At 42.3% G+C, this 17,477-nt stretch overlaps 2 protein-coding genes across 2 annotated transcripts; both read right to left on the bottom strand.

The window, feature by feature from the left end:
- Positions 1-249: 249 nt before the first annotated feature.
- On the bottom strand, positions 250-16,562 carry LOC129840988 (transcriptional repressor CTCFL-like). Its single transcript, XM_055909070.1, has 6 exons — positions 14,912-16,562; positions 14,304-14,428; positions 11,723-11,890; positions 2,480-2,632; positions 1,987-2,098; positions 250-1,756 (listed from the first exon to the last, which is right to left on the bottom strand). The coding sequence occupies exons 1-6, from the start codon at positions 15,192-15,194 to the stop codon at positions 801-803; spliced, it is 1,797 nt and encodes a 598-aa protein (XP_055765045.1). The 5' UTR covers positions 15,195-16,562; the 3' UTR covers positions 250-800.
- LOC129840994 (protein krueppel-like) lies at positions 10,533-11,716 on the bottom strand. Its single transcript, XM_055909078.1, has one exon. The coding sequence runs from the start codon at positions 11,107-11,109 to the stop codon at positions 10,714-10,716; it is 396 nt and encodes a 131-aa protein (XP_055765053.1). The 5' UTR covers positions 11,110-11,716; the 3' UTR covers positions 10,533-10,713.
- Positions 16,563-17,477: the final 915 nt, after the last annotated feature.

Genomic DNA, 17,477 nt, shown 5'->3' with positions numbered 1-17,477 from the left:
GGAGTCTCTGTCTCTCTGATGACCACCAGGACTGAGGTTGTTCAGCCCACCTGTCCACTGGTTGTGTTCTATGTAGTGGTTGTGGTAGAGTCTCTGTCCCTCGTGGTTGGGACCTTTGTTCTGACTCGGGAAGGAAGAGTGACAGCTCCTGATCCATGATCCTAACCAGTCACTTCATAGGTCCAGTCGCCAGTAACACCGGATCAGCAGGTCTTCATTGACTACAGACTGCAAGCAATGATTGTACTGAAAAGCAGAACTTTATTTAAACTCTTTCATGTACACACAGAAACATGACATTATAAAATGTGAACCACAGCCCATCTTAAACTGATTCAAGTACCTAACAATATGGAGCTTATTCTAAAATATATATATAAAAAATGATACAAAATAACCAAGTCAGTCAGCAGAGTCAATTTAGTAGTTCATTTAAACGAAATAGCAATCACAAGTAGAATAACTTCACTATGGTAACACTAACTTCTATATAAATCTGGTACCATAAAATACATTTTAGAATACTTTGGAAAATGTTCAACATTACACACATCTTCACTACTTAATTTTAAGTAAAAATGAATTAAGGCACTAACATTTCCTCATTTATAAAACACCAGCATCAAACAGGACACGGCTCACTTTACATTAGTGAAGCATTTTTACAGACACCATCACCTTATCATCTACTCTGCCTCATCATACTCATTCTTTCCTCAGTTCACCTCATCCAGTTCCCTAATACATCCAAAACCAACAGAATTAACTACAAACAAACGAACTAGTACTAAATTACATGTCTATACATGGACCATGTGCATTTTCTGCTGGTGTATCCTGAGATAGCTCCTCTCTGAGAACCTCTTCTCGCAGTGCGTACAGGCAAACGGCCTCTCTCCCGTGTGGACCTTCAGGTGCCTCTTTAGCTGGTGCTGGTGGGAGAACCTCTTCTCACACTGGGGGCAGCTGAATGGTTTCTCCCCTGTGTGGACCCTCTGATGGCTCTTCAGGTGGCCAGCCCGGGCGAAGCGCATATAACACTGTGTACAATTGAATGGTTTCTCCCCTGTGTGAGTCCTCTGGTGGATCTCCACCTGTTTGGGAAAACTGAAGGCTTTCCCACAGAATGAACATGGGAAGCGCTTCTCTTTGACGCTGCTAGCTTTACAGTCTCTACTACGGTCATTTGTCAATGGGCTTGTGTAGCCATTTAGTGTTGAGGCATTGTCTGAGGTCTGGTTTAACATCAGGAGAGTGTGAGGAGGATGAAGGCCAGGGAGTGTCTGTGTTGTCACAGGGTCCATGTTCCAGTTGATAGATCCTATAGAAGGCAGGCTGAAGGCAGCACCTGTTAGGGGGTTAACCTGAGGCGCCATCAGTCTCTCTGAATCACAGCTATAGGAGCAGGACGGAGCATCGCTAGCCGAGTCTGTGTCAGTTCTCTCCAGCCGCATACGGACACCTCCCCGTACCTGCAGACCAAATCTACGCCTCGCCCTGGTCTCAGCCAGTCTGTTGTCATGGAGACTAAGTTTGGTTGTTGTTGTGTGTTCGACTGTCAGTTTCTGGTTGTGGTTAACAGTGTAGTTCCCCCGCTGAGAGTTGAGGATGCTGTCCCATCCACTGACCTCCATTATATCGCCTCTGGTCCTGGCCTGATCAGTGACGTTGTCTCTTAGGCCTTTGGCTGCACAGGTCTGGGTCTGGGAATCCAAGATGGCTGCCCAGTCTCCTCTGTTAGCCTCCAGCCAACCACCTGCAGGAAGAAGTTACAAAATAGACTTCACAAACATGGCAGAGAACATTCTACATATGGATTTCTTTTGTCAATTACCTGAGCATTTTCATACATTGTGTTTTTTTTGTATGTAAACAAATAGCATTTTATGATTTGAAGAAAAATTAAGGAAAAATAATAGCCAGGTGCATCACTATTTCCATTTGAAGATCTATTACTGTATGTAGACTATTTTATTTCTCCCTTACCTTCCTCCCCCATCTTTAGTCCACTCAGCGGGTCAATGCTCTCTGGTTCGTCGTCTATTGTCTCCTCTTTGACAATCAGCAGATCAGGCTTCGAATCCTCCATGTCTACTGACTGTAAGAGATATAGAGTGAGAGGATGTTGGATTAAGAAATCTGATATGAGCACCCTGCTATGGAGCATCTTCTGATTGGGAAATGAGGGAGTACTATGCAAGTGTGTTAGTTGATTTGATTACTTGACCTTCTTTAATTAATGGTTTGATAATTCTAAGGCATGGTTCCACACTACCAGACAATATATAAAGACCTGTGCCCTCATACACAAAGAGTCTCAGAGTAGAAGTGGTGATCGAGGATCAGGTCCCGCACCTGTCTACATAGTCTTGTGATCTAAAATGACAAAACTGATCCTACTTCAGCACTCATACTCTGAGAGGCTTAGTGGAATATGGCCCAAACTAATACCATTCAGACAGTAGTTCAGTGGGCTCACCTCAGTGATACTGTGTGTTGTCCTGTGCTGCTCAGCTGGTTCCTCTGTGGGTTCAGGAGGAGGTGTAGTCTGGTTGTCCTCCATGACTATGGTCTCCTCAGTGTTCCCCAGACCCTCCTCCTTCACCAGCAGCACCTCTGGACCCTCCTCCTCCTGGAAGAGACATGTGATACAGATTACACAGACGTACACTCCCTCAGGTACATGCACACAGATAATAAACACACTTTCAACATGGAGTGTTTACCCATCTCGGCGACATTTGAGTTCTATACTGTAGTTACAGAATTACTTCATTGTTGTTAAACCCATCATGGTGGACAAATATGATGTTGTGGGTAAAAATAAGTCAGCTATGATAAGTCAAGTCAACATCATACAAACCTGACTAAACTATATTGACGTGTTCGTTAGTATGTGTGTACACTACACAGTGCATTTGGAAAGTATCCAGACTCCTTGACTTTCTCCACATTTTGTTACGTTAGTTTTATTCTAAAATGTATTAAATTGTTGTTTCCTCAATCTACACACAATACCCCATAATGACAAAGTAAAAACAGGTTTAGACATTTTGCAAATGTATAAACAAATGTAATGTTTTACATAAGATTTCAGACCCTTTACTCAGTACTTTGTTGAAGCACCTTTGGCAGCAATTACAGCCTCGCGTCTTCTTGGGTATGACGCTAGAAGCTTGGCACACCTATACTTGGAGTTTCTTCTCTGCAGATCCTCTCAAGCTCTGTCAGGTTGGATGGGGAGCATCCCATCACAGTTATTTTCAGGTCTTTACAGAGATGTTCGATCGGCTTCAAGTCCGGGCTCTAGCTGGGCCACTCAAAGATATTCAGAGACTTGTCCCGAAGCCACTCCTGCGTTGTCTTGGCTGTGTGCTTAGGGTCATTGTCCTGTTGGAAGGTGAACCTTCGCCTTAGTCGGAGGTCCTGAGCTCTCTGGAACAGGTTATCAAGGATATCTGTGCTCCGTTAATCTTTCCCTCGATCCTGAATAGTCTCCCAGTCCCGGCTGCCGAAAAACATCCCCACAGCATGATGCTGCCACCAACATGCTTCACCGTAGGGATGGTGCCAGGTTTCCTCCAGATGTGACTCTTGGTATTCAGGCCAAAGAGTTCATTCTTGGTTTCGTCAGACCAGAGAACCTGGTTTCTCATGGTCTGAGAGTTAAACCCTACCTCTTAAATTAATCCTACCCCCCACCTAAAAATAAATATTAACAGATGCCTCAAGTCCTCAACTGGAAGCTTCATTAAATAGTAACCGCAAAACACCAGTCTCAACATCAACAATGAAGAGGTGACTCTGGGTTGCTGGCCTTCTAGGCAAAGTTGCAAAGAAAGCCATATCTCAGACTGGCCAATAAAAATAAAAGATTAAGATGGGCAAAATAACACAGTCACTGGACAGAGGAACTCTGCTTAGAAGGCCAGCACCGGGGCCTCCCACTCTTTCTATTCTGGTTAGAACCAGTTTGCGCTGTTCTGTGAAGGGAGTAGTACACAGCGTTGTATGAGATCTTCAGTTTCTTGGCAATTTACCGTATGGAATAGACTGACGAGTTTCATCAGAACGTAATTTGTTTCTGGCCATTTTGAACCTGTAATCGAACCAACAAATGCCGATGCTCCAGATACTCAACTAGTCTAAAGAAGGCCAGTTTTATTGCTTCTTTAATCAGAACAACAGTTTTCAGCTGTGCTAACATAATTGCAAAAGGATTTTCTAATGAGCAATTAGCCCTTTTAAAATGATAAACTTGTATTAGCTAACACAACGTGCCATTGGAACGCAGGAGTGATGGTTGCTGTAGATATCTACACTATTTCTGATCAATTTGATGTTATTTCAATGGACAAAAAAAGTGCTTTTCTTTCAAAAACAAGGACATTTCTAAGTGACCCCAAACGTATGAACGGTAGTGTATCTCATCAGTCACCTGGTGGAAGGGACTTTGTGGATCTGAGGCTCTTTCCCCTGTTGCCTCATCATCCTCCAAATCCCACCAACATCAGCCGCCTCAGAGCGCAACTGGTCCTTGTTTGGGAACACACACCAAAGCACATAACAGGCTGACCAATACAAGGGTTGAAAAATTGGTGGCCATCCGGGCAAATTTGAGGCTTTTTGAGCCTGACAACGAGCCATCCTCAACAAGGTTGGAAAGTGACAGTGAAGATGAGGCCTCCAGAGTCTGATGTTCAAGAGGTGGACATTGAGGAGGTTTAGGGAGAAGACATGAAAGCCTGAGAGGAAGAAAACCAAAGCTTTAGTTTCTAGACAATAATTTTACAGATGTATGTTAAACGTTTTTGGGAGATGTGATGGATCATTCAATATTCCCTTTTGTTGTGCAGTGAAATCATCCCATGTGAAGAGTCAATTCACAAGAGTCAAGTTCAACTCGTAACTAAATTGTTTTTTAAATTTCTATTGGAAGGATTTAATAATTTGCAACCATGTCTACTTATGATAAGGTAAAAGGGTTGTTTCTGTCTCCATATGATATGGTAAATATATCCAATGCAAAAAAACAGCTACACTTAAATGGTGTTAATATTAATTTGCATATATTTCCATCAATTCCCATATTTCCGTCAACTCCCACGGAAAGTTTCTACCTCTGAATATTCCCCAAAATGTGCAACCCTAGTCAAGATCAAGGCAAAGATAACCAGAGCAGTACAGAGAGATCCTTGATGAAACCCTGCTCCAGAGCGCTCAGGATCTCAGACTGTGTCAAAGGTTCACCTTCCAACAGGACAACAACCCTAAGCACAAAGCCAATACAATGCAGGAGTGGCTTTGGGACAAGGGTCTGAATAGTTATGTAAATGTGATATTTCAGTTTTGTATTTCTATACATTAGCAAACATTTCTAAAAACCTGTTTTTGCTTTGTCATTCTGGGGTGTTTGTAGCTTGATGGAAAAAACTATTTAATCAATGTTAGAATAAGGCTGTAACCTAACAATGTGGAAAAAGTCAAGGGGTCTGAATATTTTCCAACAGCACTGTATATAGGAGATACATATGGTGCATAGGAAGTAGCGACAAGAGAATCATTGAAGATGCACATGGGGTAATAATGGAGATTAGAGTGTGTTTGGGACTAGTATTAAGTGGATGTGAAAGTTGTGTGGTTGTAAAATATGACATTAAGCTGATTGAAATGTGGATAATAAATGGATTGAAATTATTACTATTAAGATTGAATTTTGGATAATAAGCTGATAGAAAATTGGATAATAAGAGATTGAAATGTAGCTATAACGTACTGAGTCTGGGGACTAGCTCCAGTTCTGTGTGAGCCGAGTTTTGCAGTTCTGTGTGAGCCGAGTTTTTCAATCTAGGGGTTCCATCCACCACCGCCCATCGTAGTCTGAGACTACAAGTGTATAGGAAGTAGTGGCAAGAGAACCGTTAGATACATATGGTGCATAGGATGTAACGATAGAAAAGTCTACGTGGTCTGAGAACCACTGATAATAGCACAAGGTGTTATTGTAGGAATTTAGAATCGTTGAAGATGCACGTGGTGTGAATGTGAATACCTAAGTATAGTTACATAAGGAAAATAATGAATATCCCAACCAGTTCTGTGTGAGCTGAATTTTCAGATCTACAACGTTATATAGGGGTTCTGTATGGAGATAGAGTATTATTCCCGAATATGCTGTTAAATAGAACACTAGAGGGAATATGTAAACCCCTGTATGAAAAGAACACTGGTGTAGAGGAGGAATTTGTGATGTAACACAAATGTATAATGGGTTACCAGAGATCTGACAAAGTAACAATAGAAAAAATATACATACAACTTGTACACCCACACGTAGATGTATTCTGAGAAATGTTCAGTGGTCCCTTTATGGATCATTTGAGAAAGATAAGGTTAAAGCATTGTACGGGATTTGACTTACCCCTAACCAATAAAACTATAAACACTTATGAGATTTCTTCCACCCTGGTAATACGTTTTGAAATGAACCCCATACCCTGTTAAATAGAACCATGTTAAACGGTTGAGTAGGTGAATACAGAACATGCTAGGTAGAGACTTTATATAGACAGAGCATGCGATATACAGGGGACTGAGACAGTGCCAGCCCAGTTAATACATATTGATCCCTCCAAAGCATATGAATCTTAAAATAGACATTTAATAAGTGTGAAGGAACAAAGTGAATGGTAAGTGGCTTTCAGATAGCACTCTAATGCAATATCTTAGTAATTTGAAGAAGTAAATGTTTCAATACAAGGTCACATTATGAACAGAGGGATTGAGCATTAGGACCGATATTAAATTAGAGGCCGACATCTGGTGTTTGGGTTAGAGATAAGCTTCCTGTGGAACAGCTAGCCGCCAGTACTCACTGAAAAAAAACCTGTCTGTAAGGGGTGTCCCTCACAGACAGTGGGGAAATCTGGGACAGAGGTATGAATAATTGAAATGACACGTTTATGACAATTTCCAATTTTTATTCTATAGTTTGGGTAGCACCAGTGATTTAAGTAGGAAAGTGTTTTAAATTATATTAATCTGTTTCCATTACGTGGAACTGTGTCCAGAATTGAAGTAGATCCAAGTAAATCTTTTTAGTCAGGAATATTGAGCTGATAAGCCAGCACCAACTTTTTGAAGGTCCTAGTAGATTTGTTAAACAGGTTTCTTATTGACTAGTTTATGTCCCAGGGACAGTTTGTACAGAACTGTATGTCAATGCAACAGGTCAAAATGACAATGATTACAAGAGACAGGCTCTGGGATTGTTTACTTTAGAAGAGGCCTACTCAGCTTGACTGCTAAGGCCTGGCCATTTTGTTTGTTTTTTCCCTACAATTTTTACCACACACATTTTTACCAAACATAACGATGGTCGACAGTTATGGCCAACAGTTCTATTTTTTCATCAGACCAGAGGACATTTCTCCAAAAAGTACGATCTTTGTCCCCATGTGCAGTTGCAAACCGTGGTCTAGCTTTTTTATGGCGTTTTGGAGCAGTGGCTTCTTCTTTGCTGAGTGACCTTTCAGGTTATGTCGATATAGGACTCATTTTACTATGGATATAGATACTTTTGTACCTGTTTCCTCCAGCATCTTCACAAGGTCATTTGCTGCTGTTCTGGGATTGATTTGCACGTTTCGCACCAAATTACATTCATCTCTAGGAGACAGAATGTGTCTCCTTCCTGAGCGGTATGACGGCTGCGTGGTCCCATGGTGTTTATACTTGCGTACTGTTCATCTGTACAAACAATGTGGTACCTTCAGGCCTTTTGCTCCCAAGGATGAACCAGAATTGCGGAGGTCTACAACTTTTTTTCTGAGGTCTTGGCTGACTTCTTTTGATTTTCCCATGATATCAAGCAAATAGGCACTGAGTTTGAAGGTAGGCCTTGAAATACATCCACAGGTACACCTCCAATTAACTCAAATGATGTCAATTAGCCTATTAGATGCTTCTAAAGCATGACATCATTTTCTGGAATTTTCCAAGCTGTTTAAAGGCACAGTCAACTTAGTGTATGTAAACTTCTGACCCACTGCAATTGTGATACGTTGAATTATAAGTGAAATAATCTGTCTGCAAACAATTGTTGGTAAAATGACTTGTGTCATGCACAAAGTAGATGTCCTAACCGACTTGCCAAAACTATAGTTTGTGAACAAGAAAATTTGTGAAGTGATTGAAAAACGAGTTTTAATGACTCCAACCTAAGTGTATGTAAATTTCCGACTTCAACTGTATGTGTAACTGTATGAAGCGAAGGTTAAGTTAAAACATTCTACTGCAATGGTTTTACAAGTACAACCCAGAAAGAAGGGTTTGAAATTATGAAGTGTCTGGTTTAATGTGATGATTTCCCTTACTTTATTATAAATATGATATAGAAGCTAAAATCGAATGCGTACCTTAAAATGTAACGATTATTGTCCCACAAGTGATAATGTGATGGACATTTTTAAGTGTGTGCTTTTCTAATAACCAATCTCTGTGTTCATGCAAGTGACTGATTGAACGAATCCTCACTATCACTATCTGCAATTTGGCAGTACCCCAAGAATGTTGTTTAGAGAAAGGGATATCTCAGTTTCAGCTTAGAGAGAAGTCTCATGAGGTATTGGTCTGTCACATGCATGAAAATAAACAATGATTCATTTAAGATTGACTTTGAGTCTCCCTGTGTAAAAGTGTCTACGATAGTGTCATTGTTTGTCACCTCAATCTTTCTCTCGACCTGTGTGCACCTATGCTGTAAACTTTCACTCATAGGCTAGGTTGTAGCAACCTCATGATGGGTATAGAGTAACACGTTGTAGCCTAAACCTATCGATGTTACATTGAACTGGATGAATGGAATATGAAGGACTGTCATCCAATATGCTGTAATATAAATAAGGCCATGCTCGTAAAAAAATATAATTGACCTCCCTCATCTTAAATGACATTGACCGCCACTGGTATTCATAGCATTCTTACGGCTTGCTAGAGCATTGTGACCTGCAGTAGCGCAGAGGTCTAAGCAGCGTGCTTTGGCTCCGAGCCTCATGAGTTCTCGCCCAGTGCTGGGTGATATAGTGGCAAGCCTGAGCCTACATTAGGCCCACAAGTGAATTGCATTTATTTCAATGTTTTCAAGTAGTAAAACAAATAGTCTGATAATTTACTATCCAGAGAAAAGTGTCTCAGCTCAACAAAATCATCTTTGGATAGGCTCAAACATCTTGACAGCTTTACAAAATGAAATTTTAAGGCCACACAATACAGGCTTTCAATCCACACCAAAGACAATAACTAAATAGGCAAATTATACACAGCCCAACTATAGGCGAGCATCCACACTGGAGGAAAATGTATCGTTCTACAGTAAGTTCTACATCTGTCAATCAACTGATGGCCCAAATCAGCTCATCAACTCAGCCAGGGACACAAACAATAGCCTATAATCGGTTTTCACACCTTTCATAATGTGACAATGGATAGGCTATAAGCCAATTTATGCTTGATCTGAAAGTGTGGTCGGAGGCTCCGTATGGAAGGTGTGAAGCAATTGTGGCGCCTACAGAAGCATGCAGAGGCCAAATTGAGCTCCGCACCGCCTTGCGCCTCCCAAATTTTGTAACAATGCAGAGGGCTCCGTATATCTCCGCACTGACATGATTGGCTGACGGTAGGTTGGCGGCGGAAGGTCCTGTATAAACACAAACTCACTTCCTTGACAAGTCCCTTCACAACAGCTCTGCGAAGCACAAAAAGTATGAATTCCCTGACTTTTGCAGAGGCCGTATCACCGTAAATGCTACACGGCCAATGCAGACGTCGGATTGACCATGCAGCGCCTTTTACGGGTAGCCTACAGAATTTAGCCGATTGGAATATAATCAAATGGCATATTGTAACCAGTGTCTGTCCTCGGTCCAAGAGTCGAATAAAAAAATTCTACATTTCCTTTTCAGTGTTAAAACTAACAAATTCCTAGGTGTTCTCATTGACGAAAAAAATTAACTGGGCAAATCCCACTTCATTTGTCCTCAATAAAATTGCGAGAGTTATTGGTGTCATCAGACGAATTCAACATCTCATCCCAAGGAAAATAATATTAAATCTGTAATACACCTTAATGTATCCTTATGTTGCAATATAGTCTAGGCCCCTCAAACTCAACTCTGGAGTTGAGTTTGAGTGCTGTGTGCTGTGGTTCTTTCTCCATTGTTCCCCTATACTCACGGACATATTTAGACCTGGAACAACATGTGGGTGCAATTCATTATCAGGTAGAACAGAAAACCAGCAGGCTCTGGACCTCGTAGGGTAAGAGTTGAATAGCCCTGGTCTAGGCCAATACTTACAAAAGTAACTTTAACATATTAATTCTACAAAAACGTTTTTGTGATGCTGGCAACTCATTTCAGACAGTCGTGCCAGTTCCTCTCCACTTTTCCATCACTTTCAAGTTCTTAATATTTATGACATCAACCAACTTAAAATCTGTATGCATTTCAATTAAAAAATATATGTACTCCCTGTTTCTTTTCAATCTCTATTCACATTTAATACTCAGGTCCACCACTACTCAACAAGAACTGGCACAGATCTCCACACCCCTTTTTTCTGTACAAGACAAGGCCAATTTTTCATCTCCTACAGAGGTCCATTTTTCAGAACAGTCTTCTAGATCTCTTCTTCTTTGATCTAAAACGCCAGACGCTATAGAATGGAATGGTGTTTCTGCTGGTGTATCCTGAGGTTGCTCCTCTCTGAGAACCTCTTCCTGCAGTGCGTACAGGCAAATGGCCTCTCTCCTGTATGGACCTTCAGGTGCATCTTCAGCTGGTCCTGGCGGGAGAACCTCTTCTCACAATGGGGGCAGCTGTAGGGTTTCTCCCCTGTGTGGACCCTCTGGTGCCTCTTCAGGTGACAAGCTTGGGAAAACCACATATGACACTGGGTACAGCTGTAGGGTTTCTCTCCTGTGTGGGCCCTCTGGTGGATCTCCACCTTCTGGGGGCAGCTGAAGCCTTTGTTACAGAACATGCAGAGGAACCGTTTCTCTTTACTATTGGCTGATGTATTGCCTGATGTTGCTCCCCCTCCACGAGCCATGGCCCTTTGAGTTCAACACCTGATCGACGCAGCCGTGTGAATCGGAAGGTGCCATCGACTTGGACATTGGGTCACGATCTCCGAATGCGTGTAAAGGGGAGTGGGTGACAACATTTATATTTGTGTCTGAGCTTTCTCTGTAATCTAAGAAATCTCTGCCCTGTGAGTGTCCGTCTCCTAGGTGACTATCTGCATTCCATATGGGATGCATATATACCTCGTCTACCACTACAACCTCCCGTTTCTTATCTAGGCACCCTTCAGAGTATATACTACTACTGTACTGGTTCCACTCCCCTCTAAACAGATGAGTCTGTGTTTCTAAACCCAAGGATATGTTACCAGGGTTCATCTCTGTAGCGTAAGAACAAGACAGGTCATCAACACCAGTGTCTAACGTGTCACCATCGCCACAGGAAAGAGCCGTCCTCTGGCTCTGGTGAAATACCGGTAAGTACTCTGAGCTGGAAGCAGGAGGACAGCCCAGTGGCCCCAGCTCCAGTGTCTCTGAGTCTGATCTGTGGTCAGATTCTGTGGGTAAGAGCCTGTGTGTTACAGTTAAAGTCTTGGTGTCTGTCTCTGACTTGAGGACGGTGTTCGGCGTTCCACTGACCTCCGTGATGCTGTGTTGGGTCCTGGGCTGAGGCGAGGCGGCGGGGTCCTCCCTGGATACAGGGGGTGCTCCAGTCAATCCAGTCTGGATGTCTCTGCTGAGTCTTGTGTCCTCTCTTTCAGTTCTCTCCTGCTTGACCCCAGGACCTGAAACCTCCGTATCTGCAGACTGACACAAGAAGAGAGGAGGTTATTACTGGTACATGAGTGGAATTGGATAACAATGTCGTAGGAAAGTCTCACAAACTCCTCTATGGCAGAGAAATAAGGATGTACAGTACCAGTCAAAAGTTTTAGAACACCTACTCATTCAAGGGTTTTTCTTTATTTTTACTATTTTATACATTGTAGAATAATAGTGAAGACATCAAAACTACGAAATAACACACATGGAATCATGTAGTAACCCAAAAAAGTGTTATTTTAATTTGTTTATTTGAGATTCTTCAAAGTAGCCAGCTTTGCACAAGCTTGGCATTCTCTCAACCAGCTTCATGACGTAGTCACCTGGAATACATTTCATTTAACATGTGTGCCTTGTTAAAAGTTAATTTGTGGAATTTCTTTCCTTAATTGCGTTTGAGACAATCAGTTGTGTTGTGACAAGGTAGGGGGTATCAAGTCCATATTATGGAAAGAACAGCTCAAATAAGCAAAGAGAAATGACAGTCATTACTTTAAGACCTGAAGGTTAGTCAATACAGAACATTTCAAGAGCTTTTAAAGTGCAGTCGTTAAAAACCATCCAGCGCTATGATGAAACTGGTTCTCATGAGGAAGGTCACAGAATAGGAAGACTGAGAGTTACCTTTGCTGCAGAGGATAAGTTCGTTAGTTACCAACTTCAGAAATTGCAGCCCAAATAAATGCTTCAGAGTTTAAGTAACAGACACATCTCAACAGTTCAGAGGAGACTGTGTGAATTTTTATTTTACCTTTATTTAACTAGGCAGGTCAGTTAAGAACAAATTCTTATTTTCAATGACGGTCTATGAACAGTGGGGCTGAACGACAGATTTTTACCTTGTCAGCTCGGGGATTCGATCTTGCAACCTTCCGGTTACTAGTCTAACGCTCTAACCACTAGGCTACCTGCCGCCCCATGAATCAGGCCTTCATGGTCGAATTGCTGCAAAGAAAACACTATTAAAGGACACCAATAAGAAGAGACTTGCTTGGGCCAAGAAACACGGGCAATGGACATTAGACTGGTGGAAATCTGTCCTTTGGTCTGATGAGTCCAAATTTTAGATTTTTGGTTCCAACTGCCGTATCTTTGTGACGCAGAGTAGGTGAACGGATGATCTCTGCATGTGTGTTTCCCACTGTAAAGCATGGAGGAGGTGTGATGTTTGGGGGTGCTTTGCTGGTGACACTGTCAGTGATTTATTTAGAATTCAAGGCACACTTAACCAGCATGGCTACCACAGCATTCTGCAGCGAATTGCCATCCCATCTGGTTTGCGCTTAGTGGGACAATGACCCAACACACCTCCAGGCTGAGTAAGGGCTATTTGAACAAGAAGGAGAGTGATTGAATGCTGCATCAGATGACCTGGTGTTACAGATACAGGTATCCTGTGTGTATTTATTTTCTCTCCTTCTCCCCTCACAGGTGGCAATAATCATTCCCCAATCAGTCAATCAGAAGACACACCTCCTCCTGTTTCCATTACCCAATCACATCCCCTTTCCCTTGGTTTAAAAACCCATTCAGTTGTTTTCTCTGGAGCTCAATCTCTCTGTGGATCTCTTGTTTTTGCAACTACATTTCACTTTGTCCGTTATCCTGTGAGTATTGTTTTGTTATGGCGTTTGACTGTTTGTTTGATGGTGGGAAAAGAGGGTACCAAGACAAGTCGCCCATGGGCATACACTTCCTGTAGGTGAACTTTGTCTAAATACACTAGTTAGAACTGGGCGGACCACCCTCTGTAATTTTGGTTAGTTAGCTAGCTGTTGACGCAGGTAGACTAGCTTAGGGGTGTTTTTGAATGCTTATTATTTCTTTCCTTGGGTCCAACTCAGCCCCTTTTCCTGCTCCCCATTACCGTGTGTTTACAAATAAACCATGAGAGTTTGACGGTAATTTAGTTGTCTGTGGTTTTCACTATTATACTTTGCATGAGTTATGTTACGGGTCTCGTTACCATCCCCCTAGAATGCAGGGCCAAAGGGATTCGTAACACCTGGCCTCCACAATCACCCGCCCTCAACCCAATTGAGATGGTATGGGATGAGTTGGACACCAGAGTTCAGGAAAAGCATCCGAGCTGGTTGAGAGACTGCCAAGCGTGTGCAAAGCTGTCATCAAGATAAAGGTTGGCTACTTTGAAGAATATCAAATATATTTTTATTTGTTTAACAATTTTTTTGGTTACTACATGATTCCATATGTGTTTTATAGTTTGATGTCTTCACTATTATTCTACAATGTAAAAATAAAGAAACCCTTGGATGAGTAGGTGTGTCCAAACTTTTGACTGGTACTGTACATGTAAGCAAGTGAATAGCTGAGGGGAGCCTTTCTGAAAATAAACTGGCCACATTTGATGTACTGTATATAATACTATTACACTAACCTCGATCACGATAACATGCTGGGTTGAGGTTCCACTCCCCTCATCAACAGTGATTGGTTGGTCATCTCTCCATATATTGTGTCCTGTTGGCTTCACAAAGCTCCTGAGGCCTCCAGTGAGATGTCCTTCACCAGAGATTAATTGGGGGGGGGGGAGAAAGGTGGTTAGATTAGCTACTGTCAATGGTATATTGTACACTATTGGCAATGTCTAGAATTGGCAAGGATGTAAGGTAACACCTCATTACTTATTGATATACTATTTATAGGTCGATTGCGTGAAACAATCATCATATTGTTTTCATTGAGTAAAGGAAACGCAGTAAATCAAGAATCTGTTATGAATATGATTGTGTCTTTGCACATGATGGGAATTATTGCATACTATTCAAACTGACCATCCCCCAATTCTGGGGAACACATGTGCAGAGGGGAACGGGGCGACAGGCACTAAGCAATATATGACCGGCTACGCAGCCTCCGCCTTCCGGGAAATATTGTTTCTTTGTGCAATACTATCCTAAAACTGACAGACACAATTCTGGGTAATACGTCTCAACACATACGCAGACGAACGGGGCGACAGCCACGGTCTTGTGCAAAATGTACCTCTTGCCATTCCTCTGTATCGGTCGAAGATCTTGACACTACTGGGACGACTGGCGAGGACTCGCTCTCTCATTGTCTTTTCTGCGCGCTCCCGTGTCACCTTCTGTTCCAATAGCTGTAATTTCCTCCGCAATGTCCTGTTTTCTTTCTGGCTTTGAGAAATTTCCAAACGAAACACTGCATAGTCGTCGTCTACGAGTTTACAGATGTCTGCCACTGCTGTATTCGCTAGCACCTCCATAATGGAGGCTATTTGAGAGTGAAAAACCATACAGTTAGCCATTGTTAGCAGATAGCTAGCGTTACCTTGATACAATCTATCAACCAAATTCTGTCTGCAATGCGAATTAAACACTACCGTTGGTAAGTATGTGATGCTGTTCCGTTAAATGAGTCATATTTTGAGTTCCAGGGTGTTCATAAACGTCTAAATGACAAAAACGCTAATGTGGAAATTGTTCTTCGTCACTGTTCACTTCCGTTTTCTTCTTCGTGTGATTTTCCGGCAGTTCAACAGTTTCTAATACCATAGAGGAAGAGACTGGCCCAACTCGGCATAAAAGTCTGTCTCCTTCCAGCAGGTGGCGTGTTTTCGTTGTTTCGTCAATCAAGGAAGGACTTTTCGTATGGTCAATGAGTGTCGAATTTGGTCAACAAAAAATGTTATGGCTGTGGGTTTATTTGATCGGAGATTAGTTCCGTAATGCTCAAGTTGTTACGAATGTACTGATATGTAAGACACGATGTCCCGGCAATTTGGAGAAAAAACACTTTATATCAAATTGTATTGGTCACATACACATGATTAGCAGATGTTATTGCGAGTGTAGTTAAATGCTTGTGCTTCTAGTTCCGACAGTGCAGCAATGTCTAACACACACAAATCTAAGTAAAGGAATGGATTTTTTTTATTAACTAGGTAAGGCAGTTAAGAACAAATTCTTATTTACAATGACGGCCTACCAAAAGGCCTCATGCGGGGATGGGGGCTGGGATAACATTTTTATTATAAAATACAAATAGGACAAAGCACACATGACAACACTACATAAAGAGACTAAGACGACAACATAGCAAGGCAGCAACACAACATGGTACAAACATTATTGGTCACAGAAAACAGCACAAAGGGCAAGAAGGTAGAGACAACAATACATCACACAAAGCAGCCACAACTGTCAGTAAGAGTGTCCATGAAGAGATGGAGATAAAACTATCCAGTTTATAAATATATGGATGAGCAATGTCAGAGCGGCATGGGCTAAGATGCAATAGATAATATAGAATACAGTATATACATATGAGATGAGTAATGCAAGATATGTACATATTATTACAATGGATTATTAAAGTGACTAGTGTTCCATTCATTAAAGTGGCCAATGATTTCAAGTCTTAGGTAGCCAGCAGCCTCTCTGTTAGTGATGGCTGTTTATCAGTCTGATGGCCTTGAGATGGAAGCTATTTTTCAGTCTCTTGGTCTCAGCTTTGATGCACCTGTACTGACCTCGCCTTCTGGATGGTAACTGGGTGAACAGGCAGTGGCTCGTATGGTTGTTGCCCTTGATTATCTTTTTGGCCTTCCTGTGACATCGGGTGCTGTAGGTGTCTTGGAGGGCAGGTAGTTTGCCCCCGGTGATGCCTTGTGCAGACCCCCCCCCCCCCCCGCCCTCTGGGGAGCCCTGCGGTTGTGGGCGGTGCAGTTGCCGTGCCAGGCAGTGATAAAGCCAGACAGAATGCTCTCAATTGTGCATCTGTAAAAGTTTAAGGGTTTTAGGTGACAAGCCAAATTTCTTCAGCCTCCTGAGTTTGAAGAGGCACTGTTGCACCTTTTTCACCACACTGTCTGTGTGGGTGGACCATTTCCTTTTGTCAGTGATATGTACGCAGAGGAACTTTCCACCTTCTCCACTACTATCCCGTCGATGTGGATAGGGGGGTGCTTTCTCTGCTGTTTCCTGAAGTCCACGATCATCGTTTTGTTGACGTTAAGTGAGGTTGTTTTCCTGACACCACACTCCAATAGCCCTCACCTCCCCCTGTAGGCTGTCTCGTCGTTGGTAATCAAACCTACTACTGTTGTGTCATCTGCAAACTTGATGATTGAGTTGGAGGCGTGCATGACCACGTAGTCATGGGTGAACAGGGAGTACAGGAGGGGGCTGAGCACACACCCTTGTGGGGCCCCAGTGTTGAGGATCAGCAAAATGGAGATGTTGTTTCCTACCTTCACCACCTGGGGGTGGCCCATCAGGACCCAATTGCACAGGGAGGGGTTGAGACCCAGGGCCTCAAGCTTAATGATGAACTTGGAGGGTACTATGGTGTTGAATGCTGAGCTGTAGTCAATAAACAGCATTCTTACATAGGTATTCCTCTTGTCCAGATGGGATAGGGCAGTGTAATGGCAATTGCATCGTCTGTGGGCCTATTGGGGCAGTAAGCAAATTGAAATGGGTCTAGGGTGTCAGGTAAGGTAGAGGTGATATAATCCTTAACTAGTCTCTCAAAGCACTTCATGATGACAGAAGTGAGTGCTACAGGGCAATAGTAATTTAGTTCAGTT

This window comes from Salvelinus fontinalis, chromosome 42, assembly GCF_029448725.1.
Source record: "Salvelinus fontinalis isolate EN_2023a chromosome 42, ASM2944872v1, whole genome shotgun sequence".
In the NCBI taxonomy this organism is placed as follows: Eukaryota; Metazoa; Chordata; class Actinopteri; order Salmoniformes; family Salmonidae; genus Salvelinus; species Salvelinus fontinalis.
Note: the sequence above shows the minus strand (reverse complement) of the source record. Positions and strands in the feature narration are given on the sequence as shown.

Excerpts from the sequence above, each read along its gene's own strand:
- LOC129840994 (XM_055909078.1), bottom strand. The coding sequence starts at position 11,109 with ATGGCTCGTGGAGGGGGAGCAACATCAGGCAATACATCAGCCAATAGT.
- LOC129840988 (XM_055909070.1), bottom strand. The coding sequence starts at position 15,194 with ATGGCTAACTGTATGGTTTTTCACTCTCAAATAGCCTCCATTATGGAG. Across the intron at positions 14,429-14,911 it reads ATACAGAGGAATGGCAAGAG|GACATCTCACTGGAGGCCTC; the intron begins GTACATTTTGCA and ends TCTCTGGTGAAG. Across the intron at positions 2,099-2,479 it reads CAACACACAGTATCACTGAG|TCAGTAGACATGGAGGATTC; the intron begins GTGAGCCCACTG and ends TATCTCTTACAG.